This window comes from Camelus ferus, chromosome 12 (assembly GCF_009834535.1).
Source record: "Camelus ferus isolate YT-003-E chromosome 12, BCGSAC_Cfer_1.0, whole genome shotgun sequence".
NCBI classification, from domain to species: Eukaryota; Metazoa; Chordata; class Mammalia; order Artiodactyla; family Camelidae; genus Camelus; species Camelus ferus.
In genome coordinates this window covers 4,983,497-5,005,878 of record NC_045707.1, presented here as the reverse complement: position 1 = coordinate 5,005,878, position 22,382 = coordinate 4,983,497, and the positions used below count along the sequence as shown (strand labels likewise).

Below are 22,382 nucleotides of genomic sequence, written 5' to 3'. Positions count from 1 at the left end.
CTTCATCAAATGACTGTGATCTCTCAGATGTATAAGTCCCAATTTGACTTTATTTGAGTGAAACACATGGCTATATATTTATTTCCAGGAGTGAGTAAATTATTCATCCTGCAGCTATTTACTGAATACCTACTGTATGCTGGGCACTGTGCTAACTGATGGATATCCAATGATGACAAGATCCCTGCCTTTCTGCAGTTTTCAGTCTAGTGGTCTAGTCAGCCCTGGTCAGGTCTAATCAGACAAATGAGATAAGTGTCAGGATAGGGAGAGGACAGGGAAGCACACGAGAGTCCACCTAACCCTGACTGCAGAAGTTACGGGAGGCTTCCTAGAGAAAGTGATGTCCAAACAGGAACCTGAAGGATAACGATGAAATGGCCAACACTTATATTGTGTGTGCTGGGTGTACTTTCAGCATTTTATTTCATTTAATCTTCAAAACAGTCTTACGAGATAGATGAGGAAAATCCACACAGAAATTTGAAATAACTTGCCTAGGTACAGAGCTAGGAAGTGGCAGAGTCAGGATTTAGACCAAAATAGTCTGATCCCAGAGCCTGTGCTGCTGTGTTTCAAACCTTTTGACTGTGACCCACAGTCAGATATGCCTTTTGTGTAATGACCCGGTATACACAGACACACACCTGAAACGATAGTTTCACAATAGTTATTGACAATGACTCTAATCCATTCTATTTTATTCTAGACAGTTTCTTAAAATACTGGATGTGACCTACAAAATTGATTTCATAACCTACTAACAGATCACAGTCTGCTGTTTGAAAAACAGTTCACTACACTATTTTGCCTATTACATGCAGAATGAGCCAGACCAAGTGAGGAGAGAAGAGACTTTCTTAGGCAGAGGGAACAGTATGGGAGAGACCAAGAGAATGGGGTAAAAGGAAGCTGGGTGGCAGGTTTGAAGAACTGAAAGAAATTTAGCAGAGCCTTAAGATTAAGTGGATGGTAGGAGAAGTACCAGATGAAGCCAGAGAGATAAGCAAAGCCTTATCAATAAAAGTGACCATATAATTTATTGTCCAAACCAGGATACCAGAGTGAAAAGAGGCACAGTTAATATTAGCTAGAATAACGAATGTAAGCGCAGAGCTTCCTGGGCAAAGTGGCACTGCTGTGGTCTGAATGTTTGTGTCTATCCTCCAGTTCGTATGTTGAAAACCTAATGTCCAAAGTGATGGTATTAAGAGTATTAACCTAAAATAATAAAACAACCAGTTTCTTTATCAGCAAGGCATGTTTACTCAGGAGAGCAAAGAATTGCAATTTGGACATGCAACTATGGCAATCCATATGCAAATCCAGTAAAGCAAAGCCAGAGGAAGCTCTTTTATAGAGGAGAAGGGGAAGTGGAGAAGGGCTGTTATAAACAAAAAGTCCATTGGAGGAAAATGAGAGTTCAAAGTGTCGTGGCTTTTCATCGGCTGAATTGTGACAGTCTTTCATTGGTTGAGCTGTTGCCAGGCAAGGATAAATTCTTTCTTCCTCCTGCTGGCTCTAGTAAAGTAGTGTCACTTCCTGGGGGAGATGCAAGGTACATCTCCTCCTGTTAGTATCTCTATTGACATTGAGTGGTACGTGCCTGAGAGCTCTCCTTTCTGGCCTCCAGACTCTATTTTAGTGAAGTTTCCCCTTATCAATTTTCATAGGATGTGGGGTCTTTGGGAGGTAATTAGGTCATGACGATGGAGCCCTCATGAATGGAAGTAGTGACCTTATGCAGGAGACCTCACTGAGCTCCGCAGCCCCTTCCCCTGTCTGAGTACACAGCGAGGAGTCTGTAGTCTGTTACCGGGAAGAGGGCTTCCCCGGAGCCTGAGTGTGCTGGCACCCTGATCTCAGACTTCAGCCTCCAGAAATGTGAGAGAGAAATTTCTGTTGTATATAAGCTACCCTGTCTGTGGTGTTTTGTTACAGCAGCGCTAGCAGACTGAGACAGGCGTGAAGGCCTGGTCTCCTGATAATGTGTCTGAATAACCATTGGAGCTTTTGCAGTGTTTCAAGCAGGGGCACAATACAGCCAGCTCCTCGCTTGAGAAAGATGACTGAGGACAGCAATGTAAAGAAAGGACTGGAGGCACGCAAGTTAGGAAGAGCAGTCAGGGGTCAAAACAGAACGAGAGACTTAGAACGTTTCTAAAATGCAACTCTATAATCAGGCCAGGACTCTGAGGAGCTCCCTGTAGGATAAAGACTAACACCTTAGCATAGCGGATAAGCTCCGTTCAGCATGGGCCTCTGCTCTCCCCTCCAGGTTACTTTTCACCTCCTTCGTCCCCCATCACACGCAGTGTCTAGCTAAGGGTGCTGAACTCCTTGCCTTAAATGCCATGTTCTCTCACACTTTGCATATGCCCCTTCCTCAGCTGGGAAGACCTCCTCTCCCCTCTGTCCTCTGTCCCTATTCGTTTGAATACTTAGCTTCAGCTAAGATGTTGCTTCTCCCAGGAAGCCTTTCCTGACTCGCCGATGGCAGGAGTTATTTCTCCTCGTCGGGCTCTCCCGGCACTCCGCACATGCTCCAGATCCAGCGCTGATTCTGCTGTATTGTCATCGCCCGTTATTTCCCCCAGCCTGAAACCAACTAGACGATGATTTTTTTGAGAGGTCTGTGTGTTGTTCATCAGTATGTCCTCTGCCTCTAATCCAGTGCTTAGCGCATAGTAAGTGCTCCACTAAATATTTGTTGGCTAAATAAATATTGTTTGAGATGCCCCTAATTGAATACAGTCGTCCTCACAGTGCTCTTTCTGTATTTTTTGCATATACTTTTAATGTGTCTTCGGAGAAGATTCATCCCAGTTCTTCAAAAGAAGAGCAGCGTGAGCAGCGTAAGAGGGGTACTCCAAGTTCACCTGTGAGGTTCACTACCTGCAGAGTTGCCTTTGGAAATTTTGTGGAATTTTCCTCATCCCTAATTGATATTTGATTGTTATATTAGTTAAAAAGAGTCTGTTTAAAAGGAGGAAATGTTCAAAACACATACGATTTAAAATAATGTACAAGGATCTAGAGAGGGAATGCACGTGGGCATTGGTGTTGGCTCAGATATTATTTATTTAGCTTTTCCTTTAATATCATTTCAAATTTGGTCTGAAACCGGATTCTGTCTCTGGTGTGGCAGGATCCCAGAGACACAGCATGGATGTACCCCTCCCCTTAGTTTCTAGATGTTACTCAAGTTAGTGGGTTTTAGAAGGAAAATCTAGAGGGCAGAGAGAGACCTGAGGGGCTATCTTAGTGGGATTTAGAAGAGGTGGGTGAAGAAAGACAAGGGGCTGTCACAGAGATGGAAGAGCCCTCAAAGGCAGACGTGGCATCTTACTCGTGCTTGAGTCACCCGCATATTTTCAAGCATGTCTTAAAGTGTGCCAGAAGGAGTAGCTGTATTTGTGTGTGTGTGTGTGTGTGTGTGTGTGTGTGTGTGTGTAATTCAAGGTAATTTTTAAATTTCCTGGTGGCAGAAAATATAACTTCTTTCCCATAGTAGGGGATTCTGAGTGCCTGGCTCAGATACTGTCTTCCCAGATCCCCTACTTGAATTCCTGTTCTACTGCTTCCATCCTGTTCTGCTGGATGAGGTGAAGAGGGGTGGGAGAATTCCATAATGTTACTCTTTCTCCAGGCTCCACCTCTTCACCCTCAGAATGAAAGCAGCGTGAGGGGGAGACTTTTTTTCTGTTTTGTTCACTGCTGAATGCTCAGTGCCTAAAAGCGTGGCCAGCTAGTCATAGGTGCTCAGGAAATACTGGTTGGATAGATGGATGACTGGACCTTCCCTGGTTTCCCCAACTCCCAACACTTGGCTCTGGACAGGTTCAGGGTACAAGACCTCCCTCACCAGTATCTAATTCTTGCTTCCTCTGTTCATCTCCCATCTCAGAAAATCTAGTCTGAGGTAGATGCTTGGAGGTGGGGTGGCAGGTACGAAACAACCTACATCAATATTCTTCCCAAATTCCCTGTTACAAGTTAATCTGGCTTTTGTTTGTTTGTTTTCAACTTAAGTCTTTCCTTCTGGACCCACCAGGAAACTTCCTGTTGGGCAGTGGCAACTTCATATTTTGGTGACGTGGAGAAAGGGCCTTGGGGACTCAAGATGTGTGGGAGTTGTGGGGAGGGAGACAATGGCTGTTAATACTTCATCATGATCCTTTCACCCTAGTGTCTCCAGTTTCTAGCACAATGCCCAGCACATAGCAGGCTCTCCATTAATCTTTATTGAATTGAATATTGGATGAGTCAGAACTGGTAAGATGTTGGAGAGAAAAGAGCAGAAGCCTGGGGACATTCTCAGGGTGAAGATGGACTGAGCATAGGAGGGATGCTCAACATTGTTGATTCTTTGTTGGAGCCGAATTCGACTCAATAAAGCCGCGTGTTTTGTGGATTCTGATGCTAATGAGGAGTGTTGCTGCTGTTTATATTGATTGTAGTGGTAGGTGTGCTCTAAACCCCAACTTAGTGAACTAACTCTTTAGAGTCAAAACCCAGAGTTTGTCTTACTTTTCATAAGCAGAAGCTGAAATAACTATCAACAAGTAGATGCTAATTGCTAAATACTAATAAAATGTTAGAAGGGAAGTTTGAGAAATTTGGGTTAAATTCAGCAGATACTTACAGAGTTTCTGCTGTGTGTCAGGCCCTGTGGTAGGCGTGAGATATGCTGGGAGTGTGCAGGCCCTGTCTGCCCTCGGGGCTTCCGTTCTGGTGAAGAGGATTGGCAGTAAACTAGTTAAGTAATTACAGAGCGTGACACGAGCTGTGAGGGAAATAGGCAACTTTTGTAAAGTGATGATGGGAGTCTAAACTTTAGTTGGGTGACCAGAGAAAGCCTCTGTGAAGAGGTGATATGACGTAAGATGAGGATGAAGAAGCCTGGGAAGGAACAATCCAAGTAGAGGGAACAGCAACAGCCAGTTAACTGGTTAGCTTGTTCCTGGAATTGTGAGGAGGCTGGTGAGGCCAGAACATAGCAAATGAGGGGAGGGTGGTGTGAAAGGGGATCAGAGAAAGGTAGGCAGGAGCCCCATCATGCAGGACTGTGAAAGTCACGGGGAGGGGGGTTGGACTGAATTCTGAGTACAGTGGGCACATTTGAAGCAGAAGAGTGATACCATCTGATTTGTATTTACTTAAATATAAACCAAGGGGCAGTGAGTGTTATGAGGGGGTGCAGAAGCAGAAAGACCAGTGAAGAGGCTGTGCAGCCTGTCCAGGACCACGGCCAAGGGTGGAGGCAGTGGCTCTGGAGACTGAGGAAAAGGATGGGAACAAAAGTGACTCCTAGTGTTCTGCCTTTGGGAAGTGAGTGTGTGATGGTGCCATTTACTGAGAAAGTGGGGAGAACAGGTTTGGGGGGGGTACCTTAAGAGCTATGTTTTGAATACATTATGTTTGAGGTGCCTCTGAGACATCCATTTGAAGTCTTGTATTTACTCCAGAAATACTGAATATGAGTACTCTGAAATAACTAAATTGGAACTTAGACGATTGTTTTTCCTGTTTCTTGAAACAGTCTCTTTCCTTGAGACACCTAACTAAAGATTCTAACTGTGTTTTCTGGATGGTGGTATGTCTGCTGTGCATTTCAGAGATCTGAGAATTTTATTACTATTTTAAAAAGCACAACAAACCTTGAATGTAGGTCATCATCAAACATACCCAATCCCTTAATAAAAATTCAGAGAGAAATCTAGTATTTAATCTCTTTGCTCTTCTTGTTGATTATAGTCCAGCATGTCCAGCATGTTCAATTTCCCCTGAAGTTTCATTTCCCCTGAAGTTGGCAGTTTTAACAAAATGTAAATTGTGGTTCTGGATTTTTTCCTCTTCATATTATTGTCTTCTGCAAACATGGTATGGGCGCTTTAGAGGACTGGGTGAAGTAGACGGTGAATGACCTAGTTTCTCATAGGTTGACTAGACTTCTGAAAATATCCTTTTTCCTGTCTAAAGATTTGTGTGTGTGTGTGTGTGTGTGTGTGCACGTGCCCACATGTGAGTGTGTAATATGATAGATGGCACTATTGCACTACAGAGGTACTCTGAAAGTGTGTTAGAGTTTTGCGGCAGGTGTTTCTTTTGGATCAACATGCAGTGTGGCCTTCAGACAAGATAAGCAAAGGGCTACAGCAGTTACAAATCTTGATAACTCAGTTGTGGCTCATGCCAAGGTCAAATGTTTTACATAAATATAGATTTTAAAAGTTGTTTTGCTTCCTGGAGGTATTGGACTCAATTAATTTAGGAAAGAAAAACCCAGAAAGGAGTGCTTAATACTTTCATAATGATAGTTACCAATCCTTTGCTACCTATAAACTTGGAAGAAGCTTTATTATTCAGAAATATTTAATCACTAAATTGTGACACTTCTATGATAATCATTTTAACTGTCGTATCTATCCCTCCTGTGTGGGCCCTTGTCATCTGTGTGTAGCCTGCACTGTTAGATTACCTTTGTCAGTGATCTCTTTGCCTTAAACTCACCCCTGTCTATCTGCCATATAATCTCCATGGTGATCTGTGAAACACACAAATCCTCAAAACAGCCTTTAATGGCTTTTCATTATCTACAGGGTTAAAAACTATACTCCTGACTTCTTTCATTTTCAGCAATGTGGTGGACTAGACACTCTGAAGGTCCTCCTGCAACTAAAAGACAAACAGAACCCTTAGATTCTGGAATAAAAGATACCTTTTAATGCACTGTTGGGTTCTTGGGGATAAAAGAAATCTCTAAGGGCAAAACAGAAGAAAAACACAGAAACCAAATAAACCCAGAACTGAAACCTGGTTAGAGCAGGGAACTAAGAGTTTAAAGGAATCAAAAGGCAGTTTTTCTTGAAGGCGAATGCTGATATCAGCATCTACAGTCAAAAAACTAAGGCTTGAGCCTGCGGCAGGGGAGGAAGCGGAGCCTCAGACTTCTGCATTAAGTGGAGCGCTAGGAGCACTAAGAAGGGGCTAACCTGACTCCTGACAAAAACACAGATCCTTTCTGGAGGAGAGCAGGCCCAGTTTGGACTCCAGGACTCTTACAGATTAATCTGGCCAAACAGAATGTCATGATCAGTGATCACCAAAAACATATGGGAATAAGCCTGCCTGACTGAGAGTCAGCGAAGTCACAGACAGCAGATTTACCTTCCAAGGATTTCAGACATGAGCTTTTAGCTGCAGAATATTAAGCAGCTGAATATGAAATGTTTAAGAAAAAAAAGGTGGAATCAATAAGGGACAGATGACTAGACAGATTTGAAAAATGACCAAATAAAACTTTCAGAAAGGAAAAATAAAATTGTTTCAAAGTAAAAACTCAGTGGATGTGGATGGATTAAACAATAGATCAAACTGCCATCACAATGACTGTATTAGAATGTGTATTAGGAAAAATTCCCCAGAATGCAGCAAAGAGGCCAAGAAGTTGGAAAATACTAAAGAAAACTTGAGACATAAATGATAAATGAAGTTTAATATAACCAATCAGAGTCCCAGAGGGAGAGAATATATATGTAGATAGAGAGGTAGTATTTGATAAGATGGGGGGAGATAATTTTTCCAGAAGTGATGAAAGACATGAATCCAAAGGTACAGGAAGCACACTATATACCAATAGGATACAGAGCTAAAACTGAAAACTCTCATATCATAGTAAACCTGTGGAGCAGTAAAGAAAGAGAGAAAAGCAAATTTCTGTGACAGAATAACAAAACAAACTTCTCAGCAACCACACTGGAAGCCAGAAGACAGGCAATAATATCTTTCTGTTTTCAGAAAAAATATCTGTCAACCTAAAGTGTGTAATCATTTAAGAAAAACAATGAAGTAAAGTTCCTTTCAAAAAAAGACACCTGAAATAAACAGAAGCTGGGTTTACCACCACAGGCCCTCAGGAACTTGTAACCATGTATTTCAGGAATTCCAGAATTAATGTCAGAGTGTAAGAAGGAATGGTGAGCAAAGAAATTGGTAAACGTACAGGTGAATATGAGCAGATGTAGTTTAAAAAACTAATTATAACATTTAATTTGTAGTATTGGAAGGCGGGGTGGGTATAGCTTGGTGGTAGAGCACATGCTTAGTATGCACGAGGTCCTGAGTTCAATCCCCAATACCTCCATTGAAAAAATAGTAATAAAATAAAAAGTAATGTAAAATAATTGTAATTTCTGGTGTTTGAAAAAGAACTGAAATGCTAGATGTTATAACAGCATGTGACTGAGGAGAAGGGTAAATTAGTTATAGGGTTCTAAAGTCTCTGAATAATAATTCAGGAGGTGGGTCAATACAGTGACTTTGGACTCAGCCAGACTACGTATGTGTAATAGGATGTTAAAATGGACTCTTTCTGACTCTCTTTTGCTTTAGAAACTAATAATAAAACAGATACCAGATATCAAATCCATATGTGGAGATTGTTAAAGGAAATGGGTGAAAACCTACTCTGTGACTCTTGAGCCCCACCCTCACCTCACCACATACACACACAAACACACACACAGAGTTTGGAACCTTTTAAGGGGGACATTGTGGTGGAAGAGGGAGAATCTGGTGAAGAAATTTCTCGGACGACAGCTGTTATCATGCTCTGAGTCTCCACGCAACCCCCTATGGGGCAGCAGTGAGAAGACTGCTCCTTGCTAACCCCAGCCCCAGGGAGAGAGGCTTTCAAGTACATTCCCTGGAACTGGAGACCAGTGCCTGACTCATGCCTAGAATTATAGTCAGAGTCTGACTCTGGCCTGGGAGAGGGAAAAGCTGACCAGTAGCTTTGGTGGTAAAACCACAGAGGCCTGGTGATGGCCTGTGACCCGTAGCTGATCACAGCATGGGCTGCCCAGATGGGGGTTATGGAGGAGCAAGAGCTGCCTGTCCAGTAGGGCGGCCTGGACGGCAGGAAGGCCTCAGCAGAAAGATGCTAGAGGCCTGTGAGGACAGCCTCACGTACAGCCAGCTGGACTGGAACTGCATCCAGCCCAACCCTTCAGAGTCACCCCTGGCTTATTTCTCTCTCATATCCATTCTAGCTTCAAAATATATCTAGAATCAGACCACCTCTGTTGCTTGTCCTGGTCCTGTCAACCAGTCTGGCTAAGGTGGGTTACTGAAGCGGTCTCCTAACTTGTGGCCTGCTCCTCCCCTTGCCCCCTGTAGCCTTTCTTTACATAAAAGCCAAAGTGATTTTATAAAAAAGAAGTCATACTGTATCATTCCTTTGCTTAAATCCCTCCAGGGACTTCTCACCTCACACAAGGACCCTCTGATCTGCCTTCCTCTCCCCCCTCTCCTCCTCCCTGTTCGCTCTGCACAGCTGCCTTAGACCCCTTGGTGGTGTTGGGACATGCCAGGTACCCTCCTGCCTCTCCCTCTCTACAGGGACTCTTCCCTCCGACTGGAGCACTCTGCCCTCCACTTGTCCGCATGCGTCTCTCTCTCACCCCCTTCAGTTTTCTGCTTAAATGTCACCTTAACAGTGAGTCTTGTCCCCCACCCCTCCCCCACAAGCCTGCCCATTCCCTGGCACTCCCTGAACCCTCCTTAACTGCTTCATTGTCCTCCATAGACTTGACCACCATCTGACTTACTATATCTAAATACCTAATTGTTAATTTCTTCTTCCCCTACTGTAATGTGAGCTGCAAGAGGATATAGCTGTTTTCATACACTGCTGTATTTTTAGTACCTAGAAGAGTGTGTGACACGTGGCTTAATAAATATCTTCTGAATGAATGAAGGTATGAAATGAAGGATGCAGAGGGAGGAAAGGCTAATCAATCTTAAATGCCACAGAGAATTCCTGTGACATAAGGACTGAAAAATTTCCATTGGATTCAGCAGTTAAGAGGTCAGTGCTAGCCTCCCAGAGGGCAGCTTCAGTTGAAAGATAGGAATGGAATTCAGCTTATAGTGTTTTGAGGAGTTGAACAGGAAAGAAGGAAGTGGATTCAGCTGGGGAAAAATCATTTTTCAGTGTGTTTGGGTGAGGGGAGCAGGAGAAAGATTGAACAACGATCAGAGGGGCCCAGAGAAGAAGTGTTTAAAATAGAAGAGACTGGGCATCTGTGAGCTGAGAGGAGAAGCTAATAAGAAAAGAAGGTGAAGACTAGAAAGAGAGGAAGTGACTTGTGTGGGTGTTTCAGTGACACGGATGGCAGGACAGGCCTGGTAAGAGGGTTTTCTGAACTTCAGGACTGAAGGGGTGGGTGTAAGGATTGGTTGTGGACCAATCAGATCAATTCAGGCAAGAAGCTGAATCAGATCAGTTTAAAAGTCTCTCTTTTCTTGACAAGTGGAGTGAAAATCATCTTCTAAAAGTGAGAGAAAAAAGGTCAAGTTGCTTGAGGAGAGCAGCGAAGGTTTGGAGTTGTCTTTGAGGGAAACAGGAGAGCTCTGAGGACCCAGGCGACTCCCAGGTTCACAGTTGTGAATTTTCTCCAGAAGTGGTCAGTCACCCTGGAGAGAAGAAGGGAGGAGGAGGGGATTCTAACGCACTTCAGACCCAAGGTGCTAGACTGGAAGTCAGTGGGACTGCAGCGGGGAGGCAGCAGGAGGTGGTTGGAATAAGCCGAACCAGACCTTGATGTCCCACCTTCAGAAATGGTGTCATTAGGGGCACCCCAGGGTACACTCATACTCACCTCATGAGGGAGTCAGTGTTGGGGTACCTGCCATGCAGAGAGGATGGGTGCCCATCATAGCCAAAGAAGCAGCAACCACCATAAATGTGTGGCCACAACAGGGGGCAGGTGGGGAAGAGACAGACTCGTGCCTTACTCCCCTCTCTCTGTTCTAGCACCCGGGAAGAGCAGAGCTCAGAGGAGGGGCTTTGACCTGTAAGCTGCTTTGTCCCATAAGACTGAAGGAAAGGAAAGTGAAAGCGCAGAGCAGACCAGGAGGTGGGACAGCACCTGTGTGTGGCGGGGGGTGCCTTTCGAGTAATTAAGAATGGCTGACCTGTCACGGGGCAGGGAATTCGAGAGTGGAAGGAGAGTTGGGACTCTGATTAGATTGATTTAAACTTTCTCACCCCTCACATCCATGTTTTCTTTTTGTTTCATCTGTGTGCTCTACTTTTCAATGATTTCTTTGTCCCTGTCTTCCAGTTCCCAGTTTTCTTAATTTTTTTTGGAGTTGATTTTTTTTTTTATGGAAATATAGTCGGTTTACTATGTTGTGTCAGTTTCTGGTGTACAGCATAATAGTTCAGTCATACATATGCACACAAATCAAATATATCTATGGTGATTTTATCTTCTGTGTTTTGTAATTCCAGTGAATTAACAATGTCTAAAGGCTTTGCTGGTCTAATTCTGCTGACTTTTTTGTATTTGCAGGCACAGTCAGTGCCTAGTACATAGTCGATCCTCAATGTATTTATTGCATAAATGAATGAGTGAAAATATGTGGAAGATGCTGGAATAAAAAGAGCAAATGAAACATTACACAGATAAATTTACAATATAGTTCTTTAAGTCATTTATTAAAATACAAGCTGTGGGTGAAACAGGTGAAGGGGATTAAGAGGTACAAACCTTCAGTTATAAAATAAATACTCCATGGGGATGTAATATACAGTATAAGGAATATGGCCAATAATATTGTAATAACTTTCTATGGAGATGGATGGTTACTAGACTTATGGTGATCATTTCATAATGTATGCAAATGTCAAATCACTACATAGTACACCTGAAACTAACATAATATTGTACATCTATCTATATATATATATACATCTATATATATATGTATATATAAGCAGAGCACTATAAGAACATGGCCCATCCCATCCCCCTCTGCCAGCGGGAAGAGAAATGGTAGCTGTCATCTTGGGTATTCAGTAAGATGTTTCCCAAAGGGACATATACAATATGTGAAGTTTTAATAGGTGAAGTTTTTTTGTGTCTGCTTATTTTGAGTAGTAGAGCATTCATGAGAAATAGCACTTCATTTGAATTCACAATTTAAATGATATTTAAAGGTTTGCTGCAGTATTGCAAGCTTAGACATGAGTTTTACTCAGTATTGAGGTAAAAAAGTTTATTATTGGTCTGTACATCTAATGGGGAAAATGTTTGAGAATTGTAATTCATCTCCTCATCTTTCCACAGCACACCAGTTCTCTTGGCCTTAAATACAAAAGCCAGTGGGCACGAAGGGCATGCGTCCTGCTTGTGGTCTGTGAATACAGAAAGTTCTGTTGGGGGGCGAGGGGCAGGAGAGTGCCTGGTATGCTCAGGTTCCCGTCTGCTTCCAGCCAGGGCTGTGGTTGGGACTCCCTTGTGAGCCACTTCTTCAGACTGTCTGTTCCGTAATAACAATACCCAGTAACTATATTCTTTTACTGTGTGCTGGGTACCACTTCAAACATTTTGTATGTTTAATTCATGTCAGAATTGAACCTCTGACCCAATTTAGCTTCATAGTGTCACCTGTAGGGTTTTACTTTCATTATAAGGTTTGGTTGGATGATCACAGACACTTGTGCTTTCAGGCACCTGCCCATCTCAGTCAGCCTGAAGTGTGCTCTGTAACGTGTGGAGACCTTAGCATGTCAGAGACCAGGTTCCACTTAAACTCTAGCCTAAATTAAGACAGACATTAAGATAGATAATGACCGCTACCAAAGACACTTCCAGCTTCAGTTTTGATAAGGATAATCTATTGAGGAAAATTATGGTTTTTATTATTGGTGGAACCATAACTATGGTTTAAAATTTGATAATGAGTGTCCCTTACCTATTTTATAATCCATTCTGATTCATTTTTGTGGCCTGAAAGTCTTCAGCTATTCCACTTAAAGATTTTTTTAAGGAAAAACACATTTAAGTGTGTCCATATCTCCATTTTTCTGAGAAATTAAACCATTATATCCAATTTATATCAAAAGAAGTAGTAAATATACTTGGCATATTTCATAGCTGTATTTTCCAAATATGTTTTCTTATTTTAACACTTGGATATAATATATACTACAGTTAAATATAATGATAGATGACTTAAAAATTCTCAGAACTTACAACTATGTTTATACACACACACATACATACACACACATACACATGCATACACACACATACACATGCATACACACACTTAACACACACAGATCATAGGGAGATTATAGCTATACTAATTTAATATGATTATTTGGGGCTTTATACTGTAAGGCAAATTAAGATTTTCATATCAAATATGTTATTTAAGTTTCACATTAAATATCCATTTTAAATTAATGGCTTGTCTACTTTAGACTAATATATTAAAGAGCAATTCAAATCACCCCTCTATGTTAATAATTTATAACTGTGGCCTTTTAGCAAAATGGCCTTATTATCTTCAGATCATATTTCCTTTGATTAACATAATTACTAAAGTAGCAAGCAGCCCCTTTGGTTATACGATTTTAAACTACAGAAAGAAGTATTTTGGCATCCATCTTTTGTCATGCTTGCCAGCTCTCTGCTTTGTAGCTGTAATTGGATACTACGTATCAGACCAACAGGGGAATTGATCACAGCAATAGCTCTGCTGGAATATAACACCCATTGTTAGATTCACAATATAATAGAATATAAAGTAATTTTCAGTGATTATATACCTGAAACAAGGCAGTGGAATTACTGAAAAATGAAAAACAGTTACCAGTATTGGACTGTTCCTATCTGTAGGCAAAGTCTCTCAACTCAGAATTAAATTTGAAGTCCTCTTTAAAAAATGACTTCATCATCATCTCCAAACTAGCAAAAACAGTTTCAGTACCTTCGACAGCATAGCTGTTTCTCTTTTGTCCTTAGGCTCAAAACATGGAGGTGTGCTGTTCTTCTTTTCCTTGCTTCAGGCATTTTGGTGATAGCCTGTATTTAAATTTTCTGTCTGATGTCTTACACAGGGAATAAGCTTCTTCCTAAAGATAACTATCAAGAATAACCAAACCAACTTTAATATGACTGACATTTCAAGGTCCTATTTTGCATTAATCAAGTATAGAGCAGGTGTAAAGCATTGTACAATAAAGAGACTGGGTACAGTGTCATAATTTGATACTGGGCTTCCCATCCAGTGTCTGCTGGATAGATACTTGAGAACAAAGCTTTTTGACATTCAGGTTTAAATTGAAAGAAAATGAGAAACTGGCAAGCCAACCAGATTAATTCACTCTGTACTCCTCTGCCTTTTCAGTGGAACTCAGAGAAATTCTCTCCCAGAGAAAGTTGGGACGCCCTCATGAAAAAAATCCCTTTAGTGTTTACAGAGTATCCATTTATGTGCTTTGTGTTCAAACATAAAAAGACAAATTTCTTGCTGTTCTCCTTCAAATCCCCACAAGCTCTCCTGGACTTCAGAAAAATTTCCATAAATGCTGTCTGTTCTTTATATGAATCCAAGAAAAAAAATCTACCTCAGTCCCCTTCCTGGGAGAAGATGGACAGACACAGGTACACAGGCCAACTGTGTACTTAAGGCAGCCCTCCTGCACATGGCCCTGCATCTCGATAGGCGGCCCCAGGGACACGTGGCCTGCTCCCAAGTTCAGCTCCAGCCGCTTCCCAGTTATGAACAGTTAGAATGACTGTTAGTAAAGAAGTGCCTGGTGCAGCTGGTTCTACCACACTCTTTGCTCCTATTTTTATTCCCCTAGTGAGAGGAGCATCAATTTAGAATTCAGGAATCTGGGGTTCTAGTCCTACTTCTGCCCTTGAATCATTATGTGATCCCGGCAAGTCACCTAATCTCTGGAAGTCTCAGGTTCTTGTGTAAATCACGAAGGGACTGAATGAGAACGTCCTCTAAGACTTCTCCTGTCCCACAGTCAGGTTTCTTTTAAAGGCTAGATAGATCATCCAGATATTTATCAGGTGACTGTTAGATATTCCGTTGGTCACTTACGGGTTGAACAAGTTGAATAAGGTGTGTGTCCTGAAGGGGTGTACAGCCTACTGGGGTGACAGAGCTATAAACAAGAGTTCTAAAAAGTCATCAACAACAGGTGTTTACTGCTGGCGCCAGAGCTTAGTGCCTGCCACATACTTAATACACATTTGTCAAATGAATGAATAATATTTGAAATAAAGAAATAAGTGGAAATAAGAATATTCACATTGTGTTATGCAAAAGCAAAGAAAAAAGGGATTCATTTTAACCTGGAGGATATAGAAAAGATTTCACAAAGGTGGTGGTATTTGAATTAAGTTTAGAAGAATGGAACAGTCTTTGACAGAGAAGAATAAGGATGAGGATAGACTGAGGGAACATGAGCAGAAACACAGAGACATGAAAATGTGTGTCCACCTAATGGACATCACCCCGGAAGCTGGAAATCAGATACAAAGAGGGAGAAGAGCATTTCAGGCGGAAGGAACAGCATGGGTGATGCCATGGTGCCCTCAGGGAGCACAGTAAATGTGAAAAACTGGAAGATGTTAAGTAGACCAGAGTCGTACGGTTCCAGGAAAAACAGTACAAAATGAGGCAAGAGAGGTGAATGGGGACTAACCTATGAAGAGCCTTGTAAAAGCATGTTAAGTAGTTTGAGGAAATACTGGAAAGAAGTAACAGGATCTGATTTTCAGTTTAGAAAGGTCACTCTGGCTGTGCTGTGCGGAGTGAACCGAGGAGACAGGGCAGGGAGACCTCTTAGAGGCTGTGGTAGCAACTGTGCTCCAGAATAACCTGCGACTGGGAAGTTGATGGTCATATTTCTTTTTTTGGGGGGGGGATGGTGAGATAATTAGGTATGTATGTATGTATATATGTATGTATGTATTGGAGGTACTGGGGATGAACCTAGGACCTCATGCATGCTAAGCACATGCTTTACCACTGAACTATACCCTCCCTGCTTGATGGTCGTATTAATAGAAGTAAAACAGACACCCAACGTTGAGGAGGCTGGAGGGTAGTGGGACTGCCCTGTGCAGAGGACTAGGTAGGTATTTGGGGCTAGAACTCAGCCAAAGTCAGAGCTGAGAATCACAATGTGGGAATTACTTGCACGCAGGTGATACATCTCGTCCTACTTGAAGTACAGTAAGAGACGACATCGCCCTGGGATATTGTAGAGGCAGAAGAGAAAGAGACCAGGGATAGACTGTCTACATTTTAGAGGAAACAGAGTCAGGGAAGAATGTTGAAAAGATAGCTTGGAGAGATGGAGGAGAGCCATCAAAGTTCACTTGAGGCAGCTACAGAGGAATGAGTTTCAAGGTTTCAAAGTGAAATCTTAAGATTTCACTTTCATTCTTCCTCATCACTCCTGCCTGTCAGTCAAGAGGTCCCCCAGACCCAGCTCCTTCCTTTTTCTCCAGATTTAACTCCTCCACTCTTCACACACTTCGCAGTAGTAACACTGAATGCTTTGTATCTGCCCTGCTTTCCCCTACACTACACTGTCCACAGTCCTCATTCCTTTGCTGAGGTTGTCCCATCTACTTGGACCAGCTTCCTGTCTTTTTCATCCTGGTTGACTCTGTCTCACCCTTTCAGCTCAGTTCAAACACTGCCACTTTTAGAAGACTTCCTTCAACCTTTTTTACATCTTTGTACCTCTAAACCTAACGCAGTACCTCAATGTGTAGTTTCTTAGCACTTGTTTTGGTGTGAAATTAATCTTAGAATCTGAATTATTTCTTTGGTCTCCTGATTGATTTCCCTTATTTCTATTCTCCCTCAGCCCCAGAGCATTTAATTGAAAGAGAAAGCAGTAGTTCATCTAAAGCACTGTATCAGCCAGAGTCCCGTAGAGAGGAAATAATGTGCCAGTTATGGTTCTGACAGCCTTATTGAGATATAATTATCATACAATAAATGCACATATTTAAAGTGCATAATTTAATAAGTTGTGACATACGTATATGCCCATGAAATGACAACCACAATCAAAATCATATTCATCATCCCTCAAAGTTTCTTTGTGCCCATGGTAATCCTTCCCACCTGCCCCTCCCTGCCTGGCCCCATCCCTGTTCCTATGTAACCACTAATCTACTTCCTGCCAGTATAGATTTTTCTCATTTTCTAGAATTTTTTTAGCAGAACCATACAGTAGGTACTTTTGTGTCTTGCTTCTTTCACTGTCTGACATAATTATTTTGAAGTCGTGTGCATCGATAGTTCACTCATTTTTATCACTGAGTAGTATCCCAGTATATGGATATACCATTATTAGTTTATCCCACCTGTTGAGGGACATTTGGATTGTTTTCAGATTTTGTCTGTCACAAATAAATATGCCATCAACAATCATGAAGAGGTCTTTGTGAGGACTTATACTTTGTTTTCTCTCATACAAATACCTAGGAATGGAGAGGCTGGGTCAGCCAAAATGTTTCCCAAAGCAACTACCATTTTATGTTCCCACTAGCAATGTGTGTTACTCTCACCAGTGTCCTGTGAGGTCTTCCACTGGCTAGGAAAAGCGTGAGCTGCCAGCCCGTGTGAGCTCTGAAGATCCTGCCACTGTTCCTTTGGGGAGGTGCCTGCCCTGGCTTAGGCAGTTTCCTCACCTGCATGCACTGATGCGCAGATCTTCAGAGGCCTCTCCAGTGCTCTGCCCTGTAAACTCCAGTCATCTTGGCCTCTGCAGACGCCCAGTTCTATCCTCTCAACTCGGGGATAGGATACCACTGTACTCGGCCTGGGTTGCCACTTCCTTCTCCGTGGCCTGGAAACTCTCCAGGCAGTATCCTGGGACAGTCCTTGGGGCTCACCTTGTCTATTTCCCTCTTTCCGGATTCACTGCCTGTATTGCCTGTTGTGCAATGTCTCAAAACACTGTTTAATCAATTTTGTACAGTTTTTTAGTTGTTTTAAGTAGTAGGTTAAATCCAGCCCCTAATCATCTCAGCCAGAAGAGGAAGTCTAATCAGCACTGGTTATTTTAACAGAGTTTCTTTTTGACCCATGGGTATTTGAAGTGTATTTTTAAATTTCCAAATATTTGGGAATTTTTTTCCTCAGGTATATTATTGTTATTTATTTTTATCTCAATTCCCCTGGCCAGAGAAGTTAATATGAGATTTCAAGATTTCAAGTCTATTGAGACTTGTTTTACGGCTCAGCATATAGTTTATCTTGGTAAACATGCCATGTATACCTGCACACTTACCAAAAGCTGTGTATTCTGCAGTGGTTAGGTGTGGCACTCTACAGATGTTGATTAAGTCAGGGTAGTTGATAGTGTTGTTAAGTCGGCTGTATCCTTCTGACATTTTGTGCAGTCTGTCAGTTGCTGAGAGAGGGGTATCAAATTGTCAACTGTGACTTAGTTGGATTTGTCTAATTCTCTCTTTAATTCTATCAGTTTTGCTTCATTTATTTTGAAACTCTATTAGGCATATACACACGTATAATGTTTATATCTTCCAGATGATTGACTCTTTCGTCATTGTGAACTGTCCCTTTTATTCTTTAAGAATACCCTTCGTCTTGAAGAATATTTTATCTGATTTTAATGTAGCTACTCAGCTTTTTAATACTTAATGTTGCATGGTATATCTTTTAAAATCCTTTTTACTTTCAGTTTATTTGTGACTTTGTTTTTAAACTCCCTTGTATACAGCATATAATTGGATCTTGTTTTTTATCCAGTCTGGAAAGTATGACCGAAAAAAAAACTGTTATAAATTTTTAAGTAGTCACATATATTTTAAGGAAATTGATTATATTTACCTTAATATTTCCCATTTCTAGCACTCTTTGCATCTGGTATAATTTTTCTTCAACTTGAAGTACTTCCTTTAGCATTTCTTTTTATAAAGGCCTGCTAGCAATTATTTCTCTTAGTTTTTATTCATCTGAATGCGTTTTTATTTTGCCTTTGATTTTAAAGAATGTTATTGCTGAATGTAGAATTCTGCATTGACAGTTTTCCTGTCAGCATAAAATACACACACACACGCACGCGCACACACACACACACACACACACACACAAAATTTCCATTGTCTTCTGATCTCCATTGCTTCTCATGAAAACTCAGCTGTCATTCATGTCATTCTCCCCTTATATGCAGTGTGTCACCTTTCTGTGGATACTTTGAAGATTTTCTTTGTTAGGTTTGGTATCAGCAATTTGACTGTAATAGTAGTAGATGTGGTTTCCTCTGTGGCTCTCTTTTTACTAGAATTCCTCCCACCCCTGACTCTCTGGTGCTGTGGTAGCTCCAAATCTTGTCCTCTGGATCATTAAGCCAGTGAGACTGTAGGTTTAGCCAAATTTTTAGCACATGGTATAAAGTTGACTAGAACTTAGGTGATGATTTGGAGAAACAGGAAACTCATCCAGTGCTCTTCCTTTCTTCCAAGTGTTGACCCCCTCCAGTTTCTGCCTGTGGTTTCCCTGCGGGGATAAACCACCAGCCCTAGGGATATGGGAGCAGGGGGAAGAGGTTGGAATTATTAAAATTTAACAGCTTGGAGGATGGGCTCTGTGGGGTGGTGACCCAAAACTCTGTAATCCAGACCTCTTAGAGGGGATCCTGGCTGGCTGGTTGCTAATGTTATTAAGGGGGATATGATAAGGCTGCTTCTACAAGTGTTGGGGGAAAGTACAGACTAGAAAGAATGTTGCTGATGGAGTGAAGAAGCATTGCAGGGGTGATGCTGTCAGGAGCAGGCCAACAGGAAAGTGCAAGTCCTTTCTTCCTGCTCCAGCCTTCCAATCTCCATCTCCTGTTGGCAGAACCTAAGAAGAAGTTAGCTGGCACAGCAGACGTGGTTGGTGGTGTACCAGCCCAAGTATCACGAAGCTAAGAGACAATGGCTTAACAACTGACACAGCCCAGCCATTAGCTCCTCAGAACCCGTGCACATTCTGTTACGTATATTTGAACATCCAAGCAACAAAAACACAGTTTTAAAAGATGAAAATATTTGGAGATGAGAGGGTTGGGAACAAATGGCATTCCTGGTAGAGGCGATGATTTAGGTTTCTTAAATTGTCTGATTTTGTGGTAAACTAGCAACACTTTGGCCCAGGTTAGCCTCCGACTGTGGATGAACATGGAAAGGAAGGTTAAAGTCAAAGAAAATTTTCTTTTCTTTATAATAATTCAGAGCTTGGCAGTGATGATGGTAGAATCTAAATGTGCACTAGGAGGTATGTTGTGATGCACGTTGTGATATGTAAACACTTTACAGCAACTTCCTACAATTCCTGTATCCTCCTCTCTGGTGGGAGCTCTAATGAGACAGTCTTCCTTTCACCTTCTCTCACCTGGTTATGCTTCTGATTTTATGAACTCTGTCTCTTAAAAATAGTTTTGTTTCTTTCCATATCCAACTTCAGATGAAACTATCTGAGAGCAAACCCTAGCACTGAGAGTACTGATAACAATTTGCATCTAGAAATTTGGACCAGGCCCATAATTCATATTCGGTAGATATTTCTATATCAAACCCACTTTAAATTTCAGTTTCTTTCCATTCCTTCAATTCCTTCTATTTGTAATAAATATCATTTGTCTGTTACATATTCCAGTATATTATGTTCTAGGTTCTTTGGTGATACTAGTGAATAAAATGGACAAAGATCCCCACCCTGATGAGAAACTACATTTTAGTAATCATCACAACTGCTCTGGAAAATTGCTGCTTTTCTCCCACCAAAGATTTATTAACATTAACTTGCCATCTAACATAGTGATTTTCATTCATGGCCCTTGTGTAGACACTGGGCAAGAAGACATTCTTTATTTCAGAGGAAAAAGGCTTTTTTGTAGCTGGAGGTTCTGTAAGGATAGACCAGTATGATGTGGCATATTTTCTCTAGTTTATCATGTAAAAGATGAAAGTTTGAAGATACTAAAAATATGTTGGTTTCAGAGACAGATGAGTGGGTGAAGGGAGAAATATTTAAAGACAAGTTATTTGAAGCTTTTCTTGACTTGGCTTCAGTGAGGAGAGAGAGAAAAGGCAGCCCCCAAATGACTGGTGCATCAGGTGTAGCCTGGGTGTACTTCAAATAGACAGAATAGAAACATAGTAAAAAAAAAAAAAAGTAGAAACAACTAAACAGGAGAGAATTCTGTTATGCCATTTAAAAACTTCAGTTATTGAAAATGCAATAAATTTGAAATAGAGTATTTTCAATTTTATTTTTTGATTATAGCTCTTATTTGTTACTTTATAGATACTGTGCCTGTTTCCTCAGAAAAAAGCCCATCTCTGCAGACAAATGTGAGTTTGGACAAGAAATCAGACAGTACCATTACAAATACTGTAATAGAAAACCCTTTGCAAATGTCTCTAGAAAAGCAGCCAGCTGCAAAAAGTTTTGAAACCCTGACAGCTTTACCAGCATTTTGGTCATCAAGTAGAGAAGAGTTGATCAACCCTAATTTAAGGATCTCAAAGTCAGATTCTACCTTCTATAATCAGGCCTCTGTAGAGACACTCTATGTCTCTCCCTCATTCAAAACATTTGACCCAGTGAAGGAGACTGTAATCAGTAAGGACCGTCCGAAAGCAACACAGTCCAGCTTCGTGCAGATGGATGCTGGAAACCTCAAGACCTTAACCACATGGGGTGAGTATACAGAAAAACAGACAAACACAGACCAAAAAACCTCTTTTGAAGTACCCTTCTTTTACTTTTTTCTTCTTTTCTCTCCATTTTTTGTTCCTTCCTTTTACTCTCCATCCATTGGTATTAAAACATGCCATGGAGGTACTTCTCAGTTGAGAAAGTGCCTCTTTTATTAAAGGGCTAATAAGCAGCTCATCATTGTGGATTACAAGTGCTTAAGAAAGCACAAGTTCTGAGCAATTTTGATGCAGAACAAATTAGGAAGAACTAGCGTTAAATAAGAGCTTCCTGTTAGAACTTTAGGTTATTTATTTTAAAACCATATGAAAAAATTGGTTATTATGTATATTGGTCTGTATATACACACATTTAAAAGGGAAAACACATAAATGTGTGTGCGTGGGTGTGTGTGCTTTCTCCTTTTTAGAGGAGCTATGTACTGATTACAAAAAAGGGATGGAGAGTCTCTTCCATTTTCTGTCTTAAGAAACATTAAGAGGGTTGCAGTAATGCTTAGGCTGGATGATAAAGGATAAAGCCAGTTGGGAGTCCAGGTCATAAGTTATTAAATCCTACATTTTATAATTATATTTTCCTCTATAAAGCTAATTAGTTAGTAAAAGAATAATTTGTTTACTGGTACATTTTTCAAAGACTAGTTTATTGGTTCTTATATATAATGATGCTTACTTACTCATATAAATATAAAGTTTTTAATATAAATCTTTTAAACTGCCTCAAATTCAGGTCAGAAGTACGATATAAATACAAACAATGGAAGCCAAAATGTTGAGGTTAAAGAAATTTACCTTGGTGCTAGTAAGGTCAGT

At 41.1% G+C, this 22,382-nt stretch overlaps 1 protein-coding gene across 1 annotated transcript in view; it reads left to right on the top strand.

Moving 5' to 3' along the window:
- Positions 1-22,382, top strand: part of ENTHD1 (ENTH domain containing 1) — a 94,456-nt gene that overhangs the window by 59,562 nt on the left and 12,512 nt on the right. The window contains exon 5 of the mRNA XM_032492292.1: positions 21,157-21,552. Within this exon, the coding sequence (XP_032348183.1) occupies positions 21,157-21,552 (396 nt within the window). The remainder of the gene's footprint in view (positions 1-21,156; positions 21,553-22,382) is intronic.